The 25,588-nt window shown below is 33.0% G+C and overlaps 1 protein-coding gene across 4 annotated transcripts in view; it reads left to right on the forward strand.

Annotated features, from left to right (window-relative positions):
* The window catches only part of LOC137638765 (organic cation transporter protein-like), a 77,418-nt gene extending 52,127 nt beyond the window's left edge, over nt 1–25,291 (forward strand). The window contains exons 2-14 of one of the 4 annotated variants that reach the window (XM_068371115.1): nt 2,600–2,707; nt 3,141–3,282; nt 8,699–8,813; nt 10,549–10,652; nt 10,905–11,059; nt 14,322–14,490; nt 14,872–15,019; nt 15,378–15,478; nt 16,025–16,284; nt 20,826–20,945; nt 23,493–23,677; nt 24,177–24,319; nt 24,793–25,289. In XM_068371115.1, coding sequence (XP_068227216.1) covers nt 2,623–2,707; nt 3,141–3,282; nt 8,699–8,813; nt 10,549–10,652; nt 10,905–11,059; nt 14,322–14,490; nt 14,872–15,019; nt 15,378–15,478; nt 16,025–16,284; nt 20,826–20,945; nt 23,493–23,677; nt 24,177–24,319; nt 24,793–24,847 — 1,782 coding nt within the window. In that variant the 5' untranslated portion in view covers nt 2,600–2,622 and the 3' untranslated portion in view covers nt 24,848–25,289. Of the gene's footprint in view, nt 1–2,599; nt 2,708–3,140; nt 3,283–8,698; nt 8,814–10,548; nt 10,653–10,904; nt 11,060–14,321; nt 14,491–14,871; nt 15,020–15,377; nt 15,479–16,024; nt 16,285–20,825; nt 20,950–23,492; nt 23,678–24,176; nt 24,320–24,792 lie in introns of those variants that run through there. The other 3 variants (XM_068371116.1, XM_068371117.1, XM_068371118.1) reach the window with 3 other exon arrangements.
* The last annotated feature ends 297 nt before the right edge of the window (nt 25,292–25,588 follow it).

A 25,588-nucleotide genomic window follows, 5' to 3' on the forward strand; every position in this document is an offset into this window, starting at 1 on the left:
GTGTTGTTTCTGTAATGTTAGTAAAGAGAAGACAAACGGCAACACAAAACAGGAAAAGGAAATACCTTCGAATCGAGACAGCACCTGTCGGTGGAAGGCCGGAAGCGTTCTAATAAAGCTGTATAAACTAAAAAAAAAAAAAAAAAAAAAAAAAAATCTTTTACGTAAGTGCTCATCCTCCGTTTCTTTGTTATCCGTCTTATATTTAGGTAAAGAGGTCTCTTGTTTCATCTTAGAGAGAACGTCTCCACCCTCTTTCCTCGCCGGAGAAGGTTCGTCGCGTGTGACTAAGTCGTGATGTTTTTGTTGGAGGGTGGGAAGCGTCGGGTGCAAGGGTTTGCAGTATATGCGAATTTATTCCCAGAAATAATCATTCGTTGTGGCCACCGTGATGCAGGAGGAATTTCTCTTTCCTGTTTGAGATGGTGCGCCATTATTCACTCGATTTTAACATAAATGGGAAATGGTGTTTACTTCGAAAGCTGTATGTCTTCAGGAAGACGAGACTGTGTTCACACTGGTCAAAAAAGAAACCTCCTAAACATGTCGTGTCTCTGTCAGCCATTGTGCGAGAAGGGCCGGATTTTATTCAGTTTCTGTTTTTACTTCTACTTAATTAGTTATAGGATAAATAAGCCAAATCTTCCTCTTTTTAAATAGAAACATAGTAAGATCGCGTGGTTTAGTAGACAGGAACAGCAAAGAGGCAAAAACTGCATTTAAAAGTCGTGACAACTCCAGTGGAAACAGGATCTTGCAGTACGAGGAGGCATGCTGGTCGTTATTATTACCTTTTTTTTTTTGTTATTATTGTGTGTGTGTCTGTGTGTGTGTAGTGTGTGTTTGTAAATTTCGAAATAATACCAAGGTCATTTCTATGTGGCATTTCATTTTAAGGGATGAGGGAATCTTGTCCGTTTCTTAGAATGTTATGAAATGAAGAAAGAAAAGCTATCTTCGTAATTAATTTTTAAAAACGTCTACTAATCTCGCAGTAATCACAACACGCTCTTTGTTCAAAACTATTAATAATAATAATAATAATAATAATAATCATAATAATAATACTAATTATTATTATTATTATTATTATTATTGTTGTTATTATTATTATGGCAATGTATTGTCACTTAAGCCACATTGCCCAAATTATGAGCTTTATTTCCGGAGGGTAATCAAAATAAAACTATTTTATTTTTCATTCACAAATTTTCTGTATAGACAATAGAAAGAAGGTTTTTTTAGTAGTAATTGAACTACAGGAATCTTTATGCCAATATAAGATGGCAGAGTTCAGAAAACATTACAGATATTATGGTCAAAATTGATTTATATTTTATCTGGTTATGGTATATATATATATATATATATATATATATATATATATATATCTTTTGATGCTTCAGCAGAAATCTAAGGAAACTGCACTCCTCGAAGGGCCTGCAAAGTTCATCAATGTGGTCGGAGGAGGGGGATTATTATTATTATTATTATTATTATTATTATTATTATTATTATTTTTTTATTATTATTATTATTATTATTATTATTATTATTATATGTTATAGTGTTTATTAATCACTCATAATATTATTAATGATAAGGATGAGGAAGATGACAGCTAAACCTATAACTTATGGTCAAGTATCAAGTCTAGGTTTACTTAGATCAGAGATAACTTTTGACTCTCAAAAACCATAAAACAAGATTATGATATAATTGATGAAGTTATGAAAAGAAGAAAAGATATATATATATATATATATATATATATATATATGTAGGTAGTTGTTTACAAGACCACGCTCTCCATTTACTCCCAAATTATGCAGTCCTGCAGCTCTCCTCTTCTTGTATAGTAATTAGGAGGTTCTTTAAATGTTGGGAAAGCAAAAAATGGCAAGATATGTTGGGGAAGGGATTATAAAAAGAAAATAGCTCAGTTTCATCAATAAACGACTTGGAACTGACATATCAACATAGTCAACCAAACAGAATTCGTGATGCCAACGTATATTAACAGACGTTCGTGATGCCAGCGTACATTTGATATACTGTATATTCAAAATATACTTAATTAAAAATGGATTAACTACTCAAAAGTGTCCATAAAATATGCAATTTACAAATAGTGACACTTTTGAGTAATCTCTCAATTTTTGATTAAGTATATTTTGAATATACAATATATCAAATATACGCTGGCATCACGAACGTCTGTTAATATACGCTGGCATCACGAATTCTGTTTGGTTGACTATGTTGACATGTCAGTTCCAAGTCGTTTATTGACGAAACCGAGCTATTTTCTTTTTATAACCCCTTCCCCAACATATCTTGCCATTTTTTCTTTCCCAACATTTAAAGAACCCCTAATTACTATACAAAAGAGGAGAGCTGCAGGACTGCATAATTTGGGAGTAAATGGAGAGCGTGGTCTTGTAAACAATTACCTATATATATATATATATATATATATATATATATATATATATATATGTATATATATATATATATATATATATATATATATATATATATATATATATATATATATAAATTCATTTTCATATTGTTATTATATTTTCCTTGTTCCCAGGAGGCGAATGGAGGCGAAGAAAGATGAGCAGCAGTAAGTTCGACGAGCTCCTGGCTCAACTAGGAACCGGGAAATGGAATTACCTGTGTTTTTTCGCCGTGGCCTACTGTAAGCACATTACTGTACTATCTTTACGCTCTTGTGTAATTTTACCCAACACGCAAACACACACACACACACACACACACTATATATATATATATATATATATATCATTTATTTGTGCACACTTATTTACATCGATCTAATTGTTACAAATGTTCATATTCGCATATACGCACAATATACGTAAGTTAGACTTACACATACACACATGCATACACTCACACACACACACACACACACATATATATATATATATATATATATATATATATATATATATATATATATATATCAATAATACTAAAATTCAGTGGCACCGTATTTGTAAATGATACGTATATTCTTTATTAATAATCAGTTTGATAATAATGATACTTATCAAAGCCTTCCATTCACCATCCACTCAGAGTCAATATATGCATCCATCTCTTTACAGGGAACATGCACCTAGTGCCACATACGTTAGCGGGTGCCTTTCTAGCGCCCAAGGTGGAATACACCTGTCACCCACCCGAGGAAGGCTATACTGTCACCTCCACGGTTATCAACGAAAGAGACGGAACCATTTGGAATGACACGTGAGACAAATGTTGCATGATGTTTGCGATGTAAAAGAGAGTGAATTACATGAAATACGATGGTAGTAAGAGTAGGTGTATTAGTTATAGTAATCGTAGTTTCGTGGGTTATATAGCATGGAAGAATTTTAGTCTGTAGTAGTAGTAGTAGTAGTAGTAGTAGTAGTAGTAGTAGTAGTAGTAGTAGTTGTAGAGGTAGCGTCAAGAGTGTTATAAGAATTAATAATGATGTCGTAGTAGTTGGAGGATGTTTCATAAGTGTTATAAGAAAGAAAAAATAAGTAGTAGTAGACCAATTGTGTATTTTGTAAGTTTTAAAGATATACAGTAGTATTACTAGACGCAATGGTTATAATATAGTTGTAGTAATTAGTATTGTTTGTCGTATTTCTCCTGTAATGTAAAAGAAAATGTTAGTTTGCTTTACCATAAACAATATCTGGTACTGTCGTAGTACAGTGCTAATATCCTTAAAGGAAGTAGAATGTAATGTGGTTGTTATTCGTTTGCTAGGAATATCATTGTAACTGTTAAGTAATATTCATATAAATCCATGAAACGAATTAAACTGATTCTTTTTTCCAGTAATTTTGAAAAAAAAATTCTAGTTCTAAACCAAAGTTAATTTTAAGAGGTCCAAATTAATAGACTAGAAAATGGACCAGTTCGTAAAATTTAAGGAATTTTTATCTGCAGATTTTACAACTAATTAAAGAAAAATATTATTTTTGGGCATATTTTTTACGTTGGTTAGATTTTTTTTTCCTCTGGCATTAGAATACCTTGATAGAACATAACATAGCTCTTACACTGGAATTATATCTGATTCTTCAGAAATGTTAAGATTTTTATCTAAGCTACAACCCTAGTTGGAAAAGTAAGACGCTAAAAGCCCAAAGGCGCCAACAGTGAAAAGAAACTAGAAAATAAATAAACTACGAGAGAAGTAAAGGAACAATTGAAATAAGATATTTTAAGAAAAGCAACAACCATAGAATAGATGTTTCATATAAAAACTATAAAAGCTTTAAAAACAAGACCAAAATAAAAACAAACAAGAGGAAGAGAAATAAGATAGAATAATGTGCCCTTCAAGCAAGAGAACTTCTGTTTTAAATAACAGCAGTACGATGACACAAAAGCCTGAACTGAATTAAGAAATTTGGAAGATTGTGCCCTATTACATGTAATACTGTATATTACGTACTCTTGAATTACCTCTGTAAAACGAAACAAAACAGTTTGATAGGATTTAAGATGTAACCGATTTATAAGAGAAATATTAAATCTCTATGTATCTTTGGATTACAATGGTTTATTATTCATTCTTGCGTTTTGTTGGTTGAACATCATTTTCATGTTAAAAGTAAATAGCCGACTCTAGCATACTTTTGTTTTACGTAAATTTTAAAATTATATTGAAATTGGAATATATTTTTCTTATATAATGAGATGATTTGTTTCGTTAGATATAGTGGATTTTAATTTTGCCTTTAGATTATGGGACAATTACCTAACTCAGATATTGCAATAGTTATCAATAATTCTTGCAATAAGTTTATTTTGAACTGATAGTGATTGTGTATGCATCAGTTTATGGTGCAATTAATGTACTTAAATATCCGGTTAAGCGAGTTCACATTTCTGAATCTGAATGCTAACACATTTTAATCTTAAGAATGGACGCATGTATGTAATATAAAATCATTACATCTTTCTTTTACACTAACATTTGCCAGCCCTCCGGAGCTAAGTCTGAGGAGAGTAGCACCATGTTTTCTCTCTCTCTCTCTCTCTCGGGTAATTCGAATGACAAATGGTGATAAAAACGCTATGTAATAAAATGCGCGTTGACAGTATGCGAAAAATCATTTAGTGCCAAACTGTAAAGTGAAATGGTCGTCAACTGTGGCTCAACTCCTTTTCCTCCTTTTGGGTGGTCCAAGTTTCAGTGACTATTTTCGCGTGATTAAGAAAATAGAAGAAACAAAAAGAGGTGAACTTCATAGAAAAAATTTTTTATTCTTTATTGGGCATACTTTTACACACACACACACACACACACACACACACACACACATATATATATATATATATATATGTGTGTGTGTGTGTGTGTGTGTGTGTGTGTGTATGTCTATTTTTGTATGTGTGAAGAACCCAAAAAGAAGTCACTGCCACATTCATTGTTTGTGATTTTAATATCTACGTGAATATTAATAAATCTGAAGGCATTTGCGTTTTAAAGCTGAATGTCCCTTACTTGAACTAAAGATTGATTGATTTTTTTTCTTTTGTTTGTTAAGGAAATTAGATTGTTTTTAAAACCATATTACATCTTAGACAGCCTTTCCTACATAAGAACAAGGCACGCTAGGTCATTTACCGCGACAGCCTCCTGGCCCTAAGACCAAGAAACCTGGCACTGTGATAGATTCAGTGTATGTGGAAGTACTTCATCTATTTCAAGACTAGACGACATGATTGGCTGATTGACAGTCCGAAGTGAATTCATCGTCCACCTTATGAGTGCCTGACTTTTGGCACTGTCCAAGTTTCAAGATCACTCGCAGCCCTCGAGAGTAGCTGACGCTTGGTTGACGTTCGTAATGAGGCACCTGATTTAGATACAAGATACAAGCAGTGCTCAGAAGAAAGACTAAAGAAGGAAAAGAGATAGAATATACAATTAAATGCCAAACGTTCATGCTTCCTTGCTCATTCTTAAACTAGTTAACTGTACGTTAGTTAACCGAGCTCCTAATGAATGGAGACAGGGCGATGGAACGGGAGTAGTTAGTACAGATGCTATTTAATTGAAGGTTTCTGTAATTGAAAAAATTCTCTATGCATCTATAATTATCTGTACCTAGTAAGTGTATTCAATATAAAAATTTGCAAGATTTACTGTAGAAATAGCTGTCCAGGATTTTACTGCGGAGTCCTGAAAAAAAGACTTTTTGGACTGAAAATCAGATTAGCTGAATAGAATAGACCTTGAATAATATAATTCTGATTTAGAAATGACACATTATTCTCGAAAAAGTAATTCCTGTACGATTGCCATGCTGTGAAGAATAGCCCGCGTCCCACGGTAGATTAGGCGTTAAGAGTAACTTCCTAACAGGACTTAAAGTATAAGAAAGACGCTTGCATGCATATATGTATATATATATATATATATATATATATATATATGTGTATATATATATATATATATATATATATATATATATATATATATATATCTGTGTGTGTAGTCCTTCTTTTGCTGTTATCCTTTTCTAGATTCAGAATGTTTTTACCTTTACAGTATTTGAATAAAATGGATTTAATATTTAGATGTGTTTGAAATTTATTGGATTTCGGAATGAACAGTCACTTCTGTATAACGTTTTGTCCCCCGAATATCTTCTTTAGTACAAGAATATATTGTGTCACTCCTTTTCCTCTGCTATATTTCACGTTTTTTCTTTATCATTAAATGTTAATAGCTCAACTGATGGATTTATATTATTGCCACCTCTATATTCTCACCATCTCTTGCTAGTTATAAAATTATACTATTTTGGAATGATATTGCCTACTACATCTTGCCCATTACAATTAAGTACACCTTATCAGAATCTCCCCTTTATAATAAAGAGCAAGTGTCTCCCCGTCCCTCGGGTAGGGAGAAGAGGGAGTAGTCATACCCTAGTGAGAGGGTTTGTAGTTAAGAAAAGGGAGGGGCTGGGAAGAGTTAATTCTGTGTGTGTACATATCTGTTTAAATATTTAGCCGTAATTTTAACGGGTCGCGTACACTAGTAGGATATATTTACGTTATTCAGATTATAAGATAGTTCTCACCAAATAATAGTGAAAGAATATCACCTTCGTATTCTCAATTCATCTTTAATTTCAACGTTAAACCAACCGTTCAACATTCCTTGAGTTCGAATGACACCAGATTAAGATTACAGCGTCACCTTCTGTTGTTTACAAAATAGGGGAAGAATTCCCCATGATGCAAGGTGTCTTTGCAACAGCCAGCTTAGACCGTTTTAATCTCTTACATATCGATCCAATTTAAACTGTCTTTCCTAATCCCTGGGAAGTTCGCTTCGCACAAAAATAAAATTGGTCGCTCACCCAGTTCTAGTTGGAGCGCCGACCCCGGCCCCTCCCCCCCCCCCCTTTCCTCATGGCGTTTGTCTCATTCAGGGACTTCCTTGTTTTTGTCTCTCTCTCTCTCTCTCTCTCTCTCTCTCTCTCTCTCTCTCTCTCTCTCTCTCTTATTTTGTCTCTAGTGAATTATTTGTCTTTAAAATACTTTTTAATGGATTGGCGTGCTTAAAACAAAAACTACAATAGTAAAGGGAAATTATTCATTTCGATTTATCAGTGAGAATTAATTCAGACACTTATTCTCAGTCATCCTCGACCACAAATAACGAAGCATATCGCGATTTCGTAAGTGACAGAAGATAAATCTGCCCAAATTCTTACGTCGATCCGACTTGATACATTTCCTTTGCCATATGGCCCAGGTTCATAGAACTTTTCATGTATCTCCATTGCTTAAATTCGCTTCATAAACTAAGAAGAATAAATCTCGGGAGACCCACATTCTGTAGCCTTTAACGATATATGAGGTGTGTTTTTATCTCTGTGTTGTGTCTTTATATATATTGTATATATTAGTATATATGCATATATACAAATACATACACACTCATGTATATATATATATATATATATATATATATATATATATATATATATATATATTTATTCATTTGTATGTATATATGTATATATATATGTATATATGTATATATATATATATATATATATAAATATATTTATATATATATATATATATATATATATTTATATTATATATATATATGTATATGTGTGTGTGTGAGTGTGTATACGTGCGTGCATATTGAAGTAAGTAGGTTATTACATAGCTACGTTTAAATAAGATTCGAGTACCCTTAAAGTTACATCACCTTTTAGTTGTAAGTATGTATATTTTAAATAAAATTGAATATCTAAATGCTTTCTAATTATAATTTTACTAGATATATAGATTTTAGAATATATACTTTAATCTCAACTTTGTTAATTTAAAGGATAAAAGAAAATATGTGAAATTATTCTTTAAAGTAACGAAGCTGTCGTTTGGTTAAAAATCAAAATATTTGCTCCAATAGCTCAGAATTCAGTCAAGATTTCTCCAATTTAAATGATCAATTAATTGAATAGTTGATGATTATATGGAATATATTAATCAATGCTTCAGTATAGAGCAAGAAGAAAGTTACCCATCTCATGAGAAGGAAGTATACCGAACTTGCAAGATGGGAACACTATCTAACCTTTAAATGATATTTTGTTTGTAATATATCCTTCCCATCACCTTTCAGAAACCAGTGTCAATTCCTGGCCAAAAGCATGGATAACGGCGAAGGATTCGTGCCGCACGTATGTGGAAGCTGGGTGTACGATAACTCTACGTACACCAATACAATAACTTCAGAGGTAACGTATTAGCAAGTTGGTAGTGACAGACACACACACACACACACACATATATATATATATATATGTATGTATGTATATATAGTATATATATATATATATATATATGATAAATTTTCTCACATTTAAACGTGTTTTTCATATTTCAAATAAGCCATATGTATTAATACATTAAAGTCTGGATTCTCTTAACGACCTCGGGATCAGAGCCCCAGGCGGAATCACCCAAAGACTATAGTATCAAACCGGCTGAGTGGTCACTGGCATACAGGTATCCTGGACCAGGGTTCAAATCCCGGCCGGTCTTATACTATAGTCTTTGGGTGATTCCGCCTGGGGCTCTGATCCCGAGGTCGTTAAGAGAATCCAGACTTTAATGTATTAATATATATGGCTTATTTGAAATATATATATATATATATATATATATATATATATATATATATATATATATATATGCATATGGTTAGAAATTACGGCGGTTATCATAGTCATAGAAAATGCATCAGAACTTGTAGGGAAAAACATGATAAAAGCTAGTGCTATCGTCATTCAAGTTTTTTCCTTATTTTTTAATTTTGCAGGTTGTTTTTCATGTATGTATATATATATATATATATATATATATATATATATATATTTACATATGTGTATATATATATATATTCATACATATATATTTACATATATATGATATATATATATATGTATATATATATATATATATATATATATATATATATATATATATTGTGGTACACTAATGAAAGTGTGATTGAGTGGCTAACCAGTGTGTATATGGTATGTCATGATAAAGGAAAGAGAAGTAATTGTTCTTTTGTGTTAGAGTAATGATGATATCAGAAACATAATGTTTTCAAATCCATACAAAGTTATGATAAAATGTCTTTCTAATGTTGAATAGTTTCTGACTATTTATACAAGCAATTATGATTAAAACAAAGAAAACTATGAATATATTTCTTGGTTATGCCAAGTGACATGTTTGAATGATCAACATTGAATTATTGAAATGGAAAAAAAATATATTCTGTGAAAATGAGAGGTCAAAATTTCGATATGAAGCTGGCCAAAGCGAAAAATGTCTTTGCATTGCCATAAGGAAATAATTTCCAATTGTGAATGAATAAAGATTTAAAACGGTCGTGATGTCTTTCCCATAATATAATTGATTTACAACTACTATTGCCAATCATTGTCGAGTGGAGCATTTGTGCTCTTCTTCTTCTTCTTCTTCTTCTTCTTCTTTGTCTGCATCTTTTCCCACTTCAATGTGGGGTCGATGTTTCTGGCCAGCGTTCTCCATCTACCTATACTATATTGAAATTTATCGTCATTGATTATACTGACAATTGTTCTCATTAATTCATGACGTCAGGACAAGGAATAATTTTTCCCATTAACTAATTATCAACCTACGATGATTAACATTCAGAAAACGCTATGCATAGTTAAGTAATGTATAAGATATGCATGGTGTTTTCCAAGTGCGGTGTAATACTATGCAACTGGGAAATTTATATAGATTTTGCTGTCACTCTTTACGGCTTTGGTACACTAGTAATTAAGATAACTATAAAAGGAGCTCTAAAACTTCTTGATGTGTATCTTATTTGTTACTATTGTTATTGATTAACATATTACTGTCAGTAATGTTACTATCCTTGTCAATATTACTAATCTCATCTAAATCATTCGATAATTCTTATTACAGTTTGATTTAGTCTGCACCAACGAGTATCTCAGAGCGACCTATCAGAGCATGTACATGTTTGGGACATTTGTAGGGGCCCCGCTCAATGGAATGTTAGCAGACAGGTATGATCAAAGAGCATCTCTCTCTCTCTCTCTCTCTCTCTCTCTCTCTCTCTCTCTCTCTCTCTCTCTCTCTCTCATTGTCCATCAAACTTTTATAAGTTACCATTCCTCTTTCATTCAAGTATGGCTTTTTTATGAGATAATATTGTTTAAAATATATATTTTGAAAAGTTTCTCCTTGCCACTGACATTTAGTAACCTTTTGTAATAAATATTCTTGTCTCTTACATGCGACTGCTTCTCTCATTTCAGGTTTGGAAGAAAGACTATGCTGTCCATAGGTACGATATTTTATTCTCTCATTGCCATAGGTTCCAGCTGGATCCCAGATTTCTCTGCCATTCTGGTGTCAAGATTTATACTGGGTCTGATGCATCCGGTGGGACTGCAAACTGGCTATATCTTGGGTAAGACTTCTCGTCACTCCTGTGGAAGTTTTTATGCATGTTTAAAAGTCTCAGGAAGTGATCAGTAGGCTTAGAGGCAAGGAACACGTCATTGTATTATCACACTATGTCCTACAGACAGAACATTGTCGCATATGATCAGCGCCCTAGACATTTCTCCATTCAAGTTTGCACTAAGGTTGGCCAGATAGTGACTGCACAGGGATAGTCAAGTCATCAATTTTAAATTTGTTATTTCCTTCTGTATCCTCATAGTATTTTATGCATGACATTCTTATGATAATCTTTCATAATACGTAAGATTGTATAGGGGTTACTTTCTTTTGGCTTAAAACCGGCTGTTTTCTTGTTTAAATTGCGTCGTAAACTTGCTTTGCTACAGAGAGATTTCCAGATAATTCTTGTACTATTGAAGTAATTATAGTAAATAGATTTGTTTGCCTTTTAATTTTTAATGTAAATTTATGTCTTGAATTTTCTCATATTTTAGAATGCTTTAAAGGAATAAAACAAGAATTGAACGTTGCCCAAGGAAAATGGAGTTCTTGTATGACTGGTCAGATAGTCTTACATAGTATCCCTCTCTCCATTTAAGGTTCTTTACTTTTGCCCATTCATACGCACTATTTATCTTTTACGCTACTCCCTTTTTATATCTTCAAAATCCCCAGCCTGTCGGTTTTTGAACTCAAAATGAGTTAATGACCAAGCAACAGGTCCTAAACTCGGATAAATGTCGGTGCGTTTAGTCCGTCTGTAAGCAAAACAGAACATTTAAAAGGAAAATCTTACATATATATATATATATATATATATATATATATATATATATATATATATATATATATATATATATATATATATATATATATATATAAAGATTTCTCAAAATTAAATGGACCATGCTATCCAGTAGGCTTTATGGAGCGGGGGTATGGTTGTGTGAAGAATCTGTAGGGTAGAGGAAAATCAATTATAACTATAAATTTAGAAATAGTGGTGGGAAAAAGTAGGGAATATGTTGAAATGCTGGAAAGGGAAAGCATGAATAAACCAAGTGAATGGAATGGTGAAAAAATTTAAAGGATGAAATTCTAACTCTTACATGATAGAGGTCGGATAATTATAGGAAAAGATAATTAAGATTAAGATTATCACTGAAAAGATAGATCTAAATGGATAAGTAAGATCAGATATAGCTGGGTTTGTGGGTGTTATGGATGATATAGGAGAAAGAAATCATGAAAGGAAGCAGTTTTGGGGATTTGCCAAAGCTAACGTTGTTTAAGAAGCTCTGCGAGAAGATGATAACATACAGGAGTGGAGAAACGGAAACAGATTGATTTTATTTTGATGACATCAAAGATAACGACTAAATCGGGATACAGGGAAAGATTTTTTATTATTATTATTATTATTATTATTATTATTATTATTTATTATTATTATTATTATTACTTGCTAAGCTACATCCCTAGTTGGAAAAGCAGGATGCTATAAGGCCAGGGGGCCCAACAGGGAAAATAGCCCACTGAGAAAGTAAATAAGGAAAAATAAGATATTTTAAGAACAATAACAATATTAAAATAAACATTTCTTATATGAAATATAAAAACTTTAACAAAGCAAGAGGAAGAGAAATTAGATGGAATAGTGTGCCCCAGTGTACCAACAAGCAAGAGAACTCTAACCAAGACAGTGAAAGACCATGGTACAGAGGCTATGGCACTACCCAAGACTAGAGAACAATGGTTTGATTTTGGAGTGTCCTCCTAGAAGAGCTGTATACCATAACTAAAGAGTCTCTTTTACCCTTAGCTAGAGGAAAGTAGCCACTGAACAATAACAGTGCAATAGGCAACCCCTTGGGTGAAGAAGAATTGTTTGGTGTTCTCAATTTTGTCAGGTGTATGAGGACAGAGGAGAATCTGTAAAGAATAGGCCAGACTATTCATTGTATGTATAGGCAAAGGGAAAGTGAACCGTAACCTGAGAGAAGGATCCAATTTAGTACTGTCTGCCGTCTGGCCAGTCAAAGGACCCCATAAGTCTCCAGCGGTAGTATCTCAACAGGTGGCTGGTGCAACATTGATTTACTAATTAGCGATAGAAAGAATCTGTTATATTTATTTTATAAGTTGTATGTAAACATATGCAAAATTGACATAAGCAGTTTAATATACATATTTATTACTATTTTCAATGCATATTTATCTCTGAAATTTCTATAAAATTTGTACTCATAGGTAACAGCTAAAGGAATTTTAATTGTATTTAACTATAGTCCCCAAAGAGATTCCGGGTGAAATAAGCCCCACCCCCTGATGCCATCATAGTCAATCATACTATCTCTCGCGTTAACATCTTGAAATTTGTAAGGGAAGGTTGACGCTTACACGCTTTTTTGTTACGACGTAGCGAAAACACCCCAGGTTTACCAATGTTGCGACATGATTACGCTAGGTCTTGCGAGATGGCACGAGGTTGTTTTACGAGGTATTGCGACATGGTAGGAGGTTGTTTTACGATTATTGTGACCGTTGCTAACTTGGGAGACAATGGGATTGGCTAAGACGTCATCAGCGGGTAGGGCTTATTTCGCCCGGAATCTTTGTGACGACTATAATTTCTTTAAATGTTATTTACAATAATTATATTTACATGGTAAATTTGCAATGATGCCTGTAAATTTTTCGTTGTTCATTTTGTTAAAAAAAATTTCTTCTGTTTAATGTAATTTTTAGGCTCTTGATCATCTTCAGAGAATCTATTAACCTGAGTCAAGAGGAAATTTGTGTCATTTGCTGTACCAGAAGGAAAATATTGATAAACTATTGCAATGTACGCGACCTGTCAAAATAACGGCAAAATGTTTAGATAGATATGAACACACGCACACAGTTTCAACCCTTCACACCCCCTTCCCCTTTGCTCCTTGTGGGTAACCCCTCTTACCACTGTATGACTATTCCTCGCCCCCCTATCCGAGTGACAGGAAGATACCGAGTAGTTATACGTCTGGCAATGCCACTGAGCGTGACCGGATATATATATATATATATATATATATATATATATATATATATATATAAATATATATATTATATATATATATATATATATATATATATATATATATATATATATATATATATATATATATATATATATATATATATATAATGTATAAATAGCTAGAGACTTCCTCATTGGTATATATGGGGCAATGATTTTTTATTTTACTTTTCCCCTCTAACTTCAGCAATGGAAGTATGTGAGCCCCGTTATCGTTCAGTCCTGGGCATAATCATCGGCCTTCCTTGGGCACTGGCCACAATGCTGTGGGGAGGCATGGCTTATTTCATTAGGGACTGGCGATGGCTCCAGATGGCTGTCAGTCTCTCAGGAGTTTTCTTCATTCCAGTCCTGTGGTATGTCCAATTTACTAGAAAATGTTCTCTAACTTTCTAGTTTTAAAGTGTTTATTGAATGATAGTATATCTAGTTTAAAATACTTGTACAGGTTTACCCTTACTTTTGAATAGTTTATTGTGTCAAGATTATTTTGAGCTGATACTCTCGTGGTAATTAAGATCATGGTGTCATATGGTTTCTTTTTTTATTGCATTTTTACCATCAATAATAAGAGACTTTTATTTTACTTTTTATCTCTGTTTGTTGAACTTGAATCTTTCCTATTTGTATAACTTGAACGCCTCACGTAATTTATAGATTTGTTACGGCATTATATTCAAGCGAAAAGTGGGAATTCGAAAGATGCACAGCTATTTTTACGCAACTTTGTCCTTCAGGTTCTTAGATGAATCTCCAAGATGGCTTATTGTGGAGGGCCGCTTCGAGAGGGCCAACAAGGTCTTGCGAAGGGCAGCGAAATGGAATAAAGTCACTCTACCACCCCAAGCGGAGTTAAACACTCTCATGAGAACCATACAGAAGGAGGTAGGAAGAACTGGATTTCCAGTTAGTAAAAGTTTACCTGTTATTGTATAATAGTTTACGTCACCCGTCAAAAATGAAGGCTATATATTTTGATAGATATGCACAAACGTGCACGCACCGCCCTCTCACCAGTGTATAACTGTTCCTCTCTTCCTACCCAAAGGACTGGGAGAGCTGATCGTGAACGGAAAGAAATATATACTGTATATATATTTATATATGTAGCCAGGCACTTGTTCTTTATTACATTGGGGATATGAAGATTATTTAGTATATTTTACCTCTTCTTGAATTATATTTTACTTTCTTTTTTGCAGTAAGTATTTTGAAATTAAATTGATTTTCAAATTTATTTCAGTCTGCCTTTGCCAAGCGGCAAACAATGCAGGACCAAGAAGAGGCTTCTGGATGTCGTGAGAGGATTCTTTATTATATCAAAAGGCTTTTTATTCTGTTCAGGTATTGTGGATGCTGGAAATTTGATCTCTCTCTCTCTCTCTCTCTCTCTCTCTCTCTCTCTCTCTCTCTCTCTCTCTCTCTCTCTCTCTCTCTCTCTCTCTCTCATTGTTTTTGTACATGCTAGTGTCTTTTTATGCTTCATTGGGTCAGTATTTTTTAATACAGCAATGAAGATACTCTTTATGTTTTAGATACAATGCTGCATGATGTTTTCACGTTATTAGAAAAAAATATATATGAAATAACTATTCCATGTGTTTCTACAGATAAAATTTAATCTCATTTTTTTTTTTTATAAATTATACATATACTGCATACTGTACTGCACAGTATTGTTGATAATGGTAGAAGTAATTCAATAAATATAATATCTGTATTGTGTGGCAATAATACATAAATTACTTAAAAATTTATTAATAAAAATCACATCTAAGATTAATTTCTAATAAATTGCAGCTATGTTCTCATCATTCCATTTTATCTTGATTATCTGACGATCTTAGATGTTTTAGATAATAATGGAAAATTCAATTTCTTTTCTTTCAGGACACCCAAACTCTGCAAAATCACAATCATCATGTATTTGAAATTCCTCCTGGTGTCTATGGTCTTTTATGGTCTGGCGCTAAATGCAGTCAACTACAGCGCAGATCCATTCGTTTACATGGTCCTTGGTGGACTGGCCGAAGTGCCAGCTTACTCAATAACAGCTCCCATTGTGGCAGCTTTTGGACGTCGTGTGCCATCCATACTGTTGTACTTTCTGAGCGGTGCCACCATTCTGGGCGTCTCTTTCATATCGCCAGGTGGGTGTTGGTGGGTTATTTCTCTTTGAATTTATTCTTTATGTAAGTCTATTAATTTTTGTTAAAATACAACGCAAAGCGACGGGGGAGTACGGTAGTCCTGTCTTGCCCCACTAAGGAGGCTTTAAATGATATATCATACAACAGGTGAAGGAAAACTTGCTAATTTGCAAACTGTGAATGACACTGTAATACATTTCATAGTGCAAGTAAGTCTATTTTTTTATGTTGGAATAGATAGTACTGTATTGGTGATTTCAAGGATGTCATATGATTTTCAGATCAATTATCTTTAAGTGTAGGGTTTTCTCTTCTATAAGAATAAAATAGTACTGTCGGCTACAATAATGTGATGATTGTAAAAATAATTGGGAAAAAAAACGTTTTTAAGATTACTGTACCTTCAAAAGGAAATGTACAGTTGTTACATAAGATATTTTACACTGTATTCCGCTGATCCTTTTCTTTTAGAAATCAGTTGACTGCAGTTATCAACATTACATTATTGCAAGTTTGCTGTAATCGTAACAGAGCAACATATTTTCCACAGAGGCATTGTGTTGTATCAGAATATTATCTCATCCAGTTAACAGTGATATGTTCTCCATTCTGAACTCATTGTTGCAAAATGTTCAACTATTTTCTCAACTTTCTTTCTGCCATGTATTAGAAGTTAGACAGTTAGATCAAGTAAATCTTTTTTGGAGCTCATTTTTTTCAATATAGTATTTTCTATGTATCACGTGAGTTTTATAGCTATCAAATATCAATCAATTTAGTACTATAGCTATATTATTATTATTATTATTATTATTATTATTATTATTATTATTATTATTATTATTATTATTAGAAAAGAATGAAAACAGTCAATGTAATCAGTTCAAGCTAGATCGTTGCCTAACATCCTTCAAACATTATTACGTCACCAAATTCACTAGAGGTATCTCCTCATTTTCACATTTTGAAACTACTCTACAATATATCTGTCCTCGCTCCCATCATCTCAATAAATAAGACGCCGCTTAACAAACAAATTGTTTCCCAATATCATGAAATCGTAGACGTACCGGGTCATCTCACACTTTTTTAATCATCTAGTTTACCTTTAGTAGGTCCTTAACAGTGACAACATTCAGCCTCAAGGTTAATGTTATATCAAAAGCAATATCTGGCTTAGTTTATTCTGCAACCCAAAGCAATGGTCAAACTTTAGATTTCAGTGAGATTTGTATCTCCTTGATAATGGCAATTGGTTAGATTTTGTCTATTGAGTCCCAATTCTATATGCTATACAGTATTCAAAACATTTTAGTTATTAAACTACTGCCCTGTCAATGAATGTAAGATCCAACTGGTAAGAAGTCGTCTAGATGAATTATTATTATTATTATTATTATTACTACTACTACTACTACTATTACTATTACTATTACTACTACTACTACTACTACTACTACTGGCTAAGCTACAACCCTAGTGGGAAAAGCAGGTTGCTATAAGCCTAAGGGCTCCAACAGACAAAAATAGGCCAGTGAGGAAGGAAAAGAAGGAAATAAACGAACTCCAAGAGAAGTAATGAATAATTCGAATAGAGTATTTTTAAGAACAGTAACAATATTAAGATAAAGCTTTCATTTATAAACTATGAGGACTTCAAAAATCAATGGGAAGAGAAGTAGGATAGAATAGTGTGTCCGAATATACCCTCAAGCAAGAGCACTCCAGCTCAAGACAGTTACAGTTAGAGGTTACGGCACTACCCAAGAATAGATAACAATGGTTTGATTTTTGGAATGTCCTTTTCCTAGAAGAGCTGCTTACCATAGATAAAGAGTTTCCTACCCTTACCAAGAGGAAATATTTGTCGGCACTTTTTCTTCATGAGCAAAAACAGTTTAAGCATCAGCTTATTTATTTCTGATCAGTCAAGGTTTAAAGGTGCTTGGTTACAGTTCCAGTATGACTGGTAATGTAAACCTAAGGGATTTTTTTTTATCACAATTCAGTGGATTTTTATAGATTTCACATTACCAATCTTTGAATCCACAACCTTCCTTTCAAGTATTGTCCACGACCTTACTTTTCATTAGTCTCCTTAGCCTTACTTCTCATGTGTCTGAACTTTACTTTTCATTAGTGTCCACAACCCTTATGTCCTTTCGAGCCAAGGATGGGGAACTTGACGATCTCCATAGGTATGCACGGTGAGTCATCAACACTTTTTGTCTTCACCAACAAGTCAAGTGCTTCATTTGATTGTGGTCGTCTAATGGAAATATCTGTGGGGCTAGAGTTTCCTGTAATGTCAACTATCCTAATTTTCATTTGATGTCCACAACCTTACTTTTCATGTCTTAATCCTGACTGTCCATTTGAGCCTGGAGTGTGGTATTTTTGGCCAGACCCTGGATCTACCTGCTGAATTATAAGCAGTTATTTCTTATTCCTTCCTGGTGCCAGCTTAGATGGAGATCATGTGTATATATTAAGTCTAGAACTTTTTGCAAATGCAATTATCTGTTCCTTGCCTTAACTCAGATCTTTATATATATATATATATATATATATATATATATATATATATATATATATATGTGTGTGTGTGTGTGTGTATATATATATCGTGTACCGACTTTTCGTCCGATGTCACTTCGTCCGACGACAATTCGTCCACGTCTTTTTGTCCAATGACTTTTCGTCCGGTGGACTTTTGGTCCAACGACATTTGGTCCAATTTTAAAAGAAAAATAACCTTAGCCAATCCATAACTTCCTCAATAGAAAATTAAACCTTGTAAGGATCTCTTTCTCCTTTGTTGTTCATAATAATAATTACCAAACTCCAAAGTAGAGGAGTGAAAATAACTAAATACGAAAGTAAAATTAAATGGAAGTGTCTGACGGTATTAAATAAAAAAAAAAAATACTCAACAATACTACTCTTTGCAGAATAATAACTTTTTAGCGTAGCTGATTCTTTTAGTATTAAAGGTAAGAAGTGTAAAAACTAACATATGATGTAAAAAAAAAAAAAAAAAAAAACATAAGTTGACAATTCTAATAGTAACACATGTAGAATAATGAATGATTAAGAAAAAAAAAGAATTCGAATGATTGTGTGAATGTGAATGCGCGCTGAACACCGCTGCCATTTCTCACACATCCAGTAGTCTTTTCCAAGTTTTGTATTAGTCGAATGAAATTCGTAGAAATAATTACTTTCCCCTAGTACGTTTCTTTTCTTCTCCGTTGATTGTATGAACTTTGCCATTTCGGGATGGGCAGATTCAGAAACTGAAGTACTAAACTTGCAGCACACACACACACACACACTCTCTCTCTCTCTCTCTCTCTCTCTCTCTCTCTCTCTCTCTCTCTCTCTATATATATATATATATATATATATATATATATATATATATATATATATAAATAAATATATATACATATATAGATGAGAGAGAGAGAGAGAGAGAGAGAGAGAGAGAGAGAGAGAGAGAGAGAGAGAGAGAGAGAGAGAGAGAGAGAGAGAACGTTAAGCATGACTAATGGAGTAATTAGAAAATGAGCATATTACTTTATCATAAAAGCCAATAAGGTATTAACTTTTAACACAGAAGTGCAGTAAACGGTAATAACAATCCTTTATAAAACTTGTTTTCTTTAGAAATTGGACCAAATGTCATAGGACCAAAAGTCCATAGGACGAAAAGACATTGGACAAAAAGACGTGGACAAAGTGTCGTCGGACGAAGTGACATTGGACAAAAAGACCACCCCCACATATATATATATATATATATATATATATATATATATATATATATATATATATATATATATATATATACAGTATATATATATATATATATATATATATATATATATACTGTGACTTTCCCAATACTCGGCTTAACCTTTTGAGCTTCTATTTTTGTTATCATCTTTAACATTCAAATTTTTTGTTGGATGTAGTGATAATGCTGTCAGGTTTCATGAACTCAGTTATGGATACTTTTCTTGATAGTGCGAGATTTATTGTCTTAATCCTGAATTGATGCCTCTCTTATATTTGTTTCTTCTTAAATTCTTCAAGGAAAATTAGAAAAAGGTTAATTGTTTAATGGTACTTTGACTTTTGCTCAATTACGTAGCAGTTTCTTAATATAATGTTTTTTTCTTTCAAATGAAAAGCCAGTGTTGATAACCTATTTCCAGCATTAGAAGCCTGTAATAATTTTTTTATTAAAGAAAATCTCCTCCTTTTAGATTAGAACTACCAACAGATGAGGTAGAAAGCCAACAAATTCTCAAGGGGGAGGTTATTGTTTGCATCTACAGTATTTTTGTCTATTGTTTATAAGGTTACCTTTAATACAGAGAGAGAGAGAGAGAGAGAGAGAGAGAGAGAGAGAGAGAGAGAGAGAGAGAGAGAGAGAGAGAGAAATTTGTGTAATAAAATATCGTCTGTGCAAGTGGCAAATATGTATTATCTAGAAAGCTAGCTATAAGTATTGTGTCTGTGGTCTATCCTTTCAGTTGAACCTCGTTTATATCCTCCACCAAGATCAAAGAGTTCTTCTCCCGACATAAGATTCCCCGGTATAGAGGATATAAACCTCAGTCCAAAAGCTTACATTGGGCCTTCTGTCCCACCAAGTATGTACGTCTTCATATCCTCAACTAACTTAAGTAGAGCTTATTGAGGAAGTCGGTAACTGACACTAAATCCACCTGCAATGACTAGAAGCCCGCTTTGTATTCACTAATTAACTTAATGCTTCGTTTTGTTTAAAATTAAGGCTTTATATACTAATTGTAGTGGTAAAGGCTGTTGATACGTACAGTGTGATTATTAATTTTGGTTCCTTGGTTTGTAAAATAAGTAATGGGTACATATCCTCTTTCCCAACTAATCCCAATCTTTCGTAGTTGGAGAAACTAATATGTAGTTTTTAGTAGCTTTTTGATACCCTTTATTGCCCAACAAATGAGAATTTATCTGTATCTAATCTTTATTATAGTTGCATGTGGTGATAACCATAATAGAATCAACGTAGGAAACAACAATTAGAGTGTTAGTGATATGATAATGAAGTTGGAATACTAATCGTGTCAGTGGTTTGCTGTAGAAATTAATCCAGGTCACTGATAGGAGAGTGATGGTTTAACAAAACATTTGAATAAGGGATAGGTTGTATACTATTGTTTTGACTAATGTGCTAATTGTTTACGCCTTTTTTTTAATAATGCTTTGTGTTTGTTGTCAGCCAAAAGCTTTCAAATGTGGAATATAAAGGTAAGGAAGTTTAGCTTTTCTTTATGCTTCATTTTATAAGGCTATCTTGTACAGGTTCATACCATAATATTTTTTAATCTATAGAAATATTTGTTCATACGTGCACACACACACAATCACACACACACACGCACACATATATACATATATATATATATATATATATATATATATATATATATATATATATATATATATATATATATTATGTATGTACTTTTAATTGTACACTATACATCATTTAAATGCCAAAAAAGTAGGTAATTTAGTATCAAATTCATATACACAATTTTTAATGAAGATGCATTCAAGTACTATAATAGACAACAAGTTTTATAAACATTTTAAAGGGGAGTTCTGTTAATGCATTGCATAAATGACAAATCATGTGTGTTATCTGTATATTTTAACTTCATTCAACACACAGAATATTTTGAAAATGTCTTGTTAATTAGCAGACTGACATTTGATCTCATAAGTGATTATTCCACTACAAGTAAACATCACTTCATTTCAGTCAGATTATATTCTAAGATTACCATTCATTCTTCAAAAGGTTACACGTAATAAATTTTTTCGAAAATTTCGGCCGATTTTCGGGCCGAAATTTTTTTCGAAATCCGAGCCAAAAATTTTTGCGAAAATTTCGGCCGATTTTCGGGCCGACCTTCGGTATTCTGATGACGTTTTTCAAACCACAGGTTTTGTTGATATAAATCGCATTGTCAAGTTTAAAATTTTAGTTTGGTACCGAGATATAAACTTCAGTATGTATATCTGCTAATCATTCAAATGGCTCTTGCACTGAAAAGCTGTTATGTACATACAAGTATTGAGGACAGTGGTTTATTTCAAATCTTTTGTGAGATCCAAGAAGTTACTCAGCCTCATATAATGTTCCGAGATTTGAAGAACCAAATAATTTTTTATCGTACAATAAAATATTTTTCACTTTAGATTTGTTTTCTCATATATTTTGCGTACTATATCACACCTCTAACTGATCTCCACAAGTTAATTAGGAGCCGAGTTGATATTTTTCCATTAAAGGCAAGTTTCACTTCTTGTTCTCGTATTTTAAGTGGACATGTTTTTTTTCTTTGTGCTACCCAGAAGATCAGCTTTTAAATGTGTAAGAATGTGGCAACAAAAGACTGTTCAGAAATACGAATTCAGTCTTGTAGAATATAATTTTTTACCCTTTATGATGTCAGGGCTTATTTCTTTCAACTCTATGGTTTTTCTGAAAAAAAAAACTTAATAGTGCATGCTTTTATATTTATATAGTAATGCATGTTCACGATTTGGTAGTTGTATATATATTTAGGTATTGCAAGATAAGGTCTTGCATAATTTAACTTTTGTAGTATAATTCTTTTACATAAATATTTAGTTTATAGCAGTACTGAATAATCTCAACACTGCTTTTTAAAACCATTGAAATATTTTGGTATCTTCCATACCACAGTATAAACTATTATAGAAATTAATTCACTTTTCTTATTTTGACCTTGCATTACATTGCAGCTTTGCATTCCACATCCATTGCTTTCAAATACTGCACATGTATTAAAGTTTTATTTTCCATGTTTAGTAATGTATGAATAGAAATAAAATTACCAATGCCTAGTAAGACTATAGAGATAACTAGAATTATTAATCCTCTGTAGATATTTTTGGTTTCTCATTTCCAAAATTATTTAAATATCAATCGTTCCATTGAATTAAAGCTATCAATGTTGTTTATTCCAAACTTTAAGAAGAAAAAATTGACTCTATGAAATCTAGATTCTTTTCATATCATTTAGTAATATCTGCTTTAAATTGTGACTGAACGAAGTGTTTCAGAGAAACTCCTTCATAGTGCCCACTATCTGGTGTCTGTACTGTTTATTGTATTCCTATAGATTTAAGCTGGCTGGTTATGACCTTAGCCATGGTGGGTAAGATGTGCATCAGTGCTGCCTTCCAAGTACTGTACTTGTACTGCAGTGAACTTTTCCCCACTGAAGTTAGACTTCAAGCTCTAGGCTCGGCTACAATCGCCTCCCGCATAGGGTCTATGACGTCTCCATTTATCACAGAAGTGCTGGTGAGTAAACTGGTAGTAGAGTTAACTTCAGCATTGAATTACATTGCCATCAGCAAAGACTCTTAACTTTCAAAAGCGTTTGCAACACACACAACACTGACTTCCAAGAGGTAGAAAGATAAGTTTTCTGGCATGGGATGGTCAGTAATGCTCCGTACTTGAAACATCTGTCGCTTGAGAGGCAGATTCGCACGCCTTTATGATAAAACTTATGTTCTCATGAAATTTTTACAGTAATAATGAATTGTGAGTCTTTTGTTTCTACAACTTGGAGTTTTCCTGATGAAATCGCGAATTTAACGTTATACAGTAATTAACTGTTCGGTACATGAATTCATTTTCAGTTATGGAATTTTCAAATAAATATAACCTTGATACATTTGAGATGATTGTCAAAATCACCCTAATTAGGAGGATAATAATTAACACCCTAATATAGTACTGTACCACTATTTCATGTGTGGCAGTAGAATACTTATGGAAGGAAATTTGATTTCAGGGTCCAATATATCCAAGAGCACCGTCTATATTATTTGGTATAGCAGCATTTGTAGCAGGAATAGCAACAATCCCTTTGCATGAAACTCTGGGCAGACCTCTTCCCGACACGATTACAGACCTGGAAAATCCGCAAGTAGTACAGTAAGTCTCTCTCTCTCTCTCTCTCTCTCTCTCTCTCTCTCTCTCTCTCTCTCTCTCTCTCTCTCTCTCTCTCTCCTTTATTTTCAATCAAATATCCGGAAATTATTTTAAGAGAGTAATTGTCCATGAGTTGCAGCTATAGCAGTTTATTACTTCTTTTAGATTTATGGTATGATGACTCATAGTTTTCATATGATTTTTATAGCATTTCTATGAATTTTGTGTAAAATATACATAAACCATTGTAATTAAGAATGAGTTACTCGTTTTTTTTTATGCTGTAGAAAATTGTTGGATTTATTAGTACAGCATCTCTTTTCCAACATGAAAAATTTCGTAGCAACAACAGTAATAGTACTTGTAATAATGCTAATTGATTATACCCATAATTGTTAGCTTGTAATATTCTTTAAACCTTAGGTTACATTCCATTGTTCAGCATCATGATCAAGACCCTCACTTGCATTTTCTAGGGCGGAGTCCGATGAACCAGACGAAGAAGTCGAGATGGCTAAACTCCGGGCGTAGTCAGTTTACTAATCTGTGATGCTATTTTAAGTCTTGCTGTTCTACCGAACGAGCTCAACGGATGATCTACCTCCGATAAGCTAAAATGCATTTGCCATTCTCCATGTGTTCTTCTGTGAAGAAGCGTGCTAATTTAACATGTAAGACATTACGTTAAGCGAACTTGTATTGGTACAAGTATTTTTTTATACAATTTACTCAGAATTCTTTTAAAAAATAGCCATAATACGAATTATTTGTGTAATCATCATTATCCCTATCAACTTGATAATTTTTGTGTTCATAGTTTATGATCCATGGCTATAATGAACTTTAAAGGTATGTTAATAAAAGACAATTATACCATTTTTCTCTTTATTGATCTCTTATGAAGGAGTCTTGTTTAAGTCTGATTGATTTTAGAGATTTATTGAAGCTTGACATTAGATTAGGCTTTGATTAACTATATATATGTTTATATATACATATATATATATATATATATATATATATATATATATATATATATATATATATATATAGTCAGTCCTCGTTCTTCGCGGGAGTTAAAGGTTAAAGGTGACTGGTTTCAGTTCCGGTTTCATCAGAATAGATGCTCACCAGAACGTCAGCCGGGCAAGCCCAACCCCCCACTGTGGTGCCCTACCACAGCAGTAGCCTCCCCAGTAAACAGCTTAAACTCACGGTCCTGGGCGGCGATCGATCTCTTGCCATGCAAAATGCTAGGCAAACACGTTACCA

This window comes from Palaemon carinicauda, chromosome 3 (genome assembly GCF_036898095.1).
Source record: "Palaemon carinicauda isolate YSFRI2023 chromosome 3, ASM3689809v2, whole genome shotgun sequence".
In the NCBI taxonomy this organism is placed as follows: domain Eukaryota; kingdom Metazoa; phylum Arthropoda; class Malacostraca; order Decapoda; family Palaemonidae; genus Palaemon; species Palaemon carinicauda.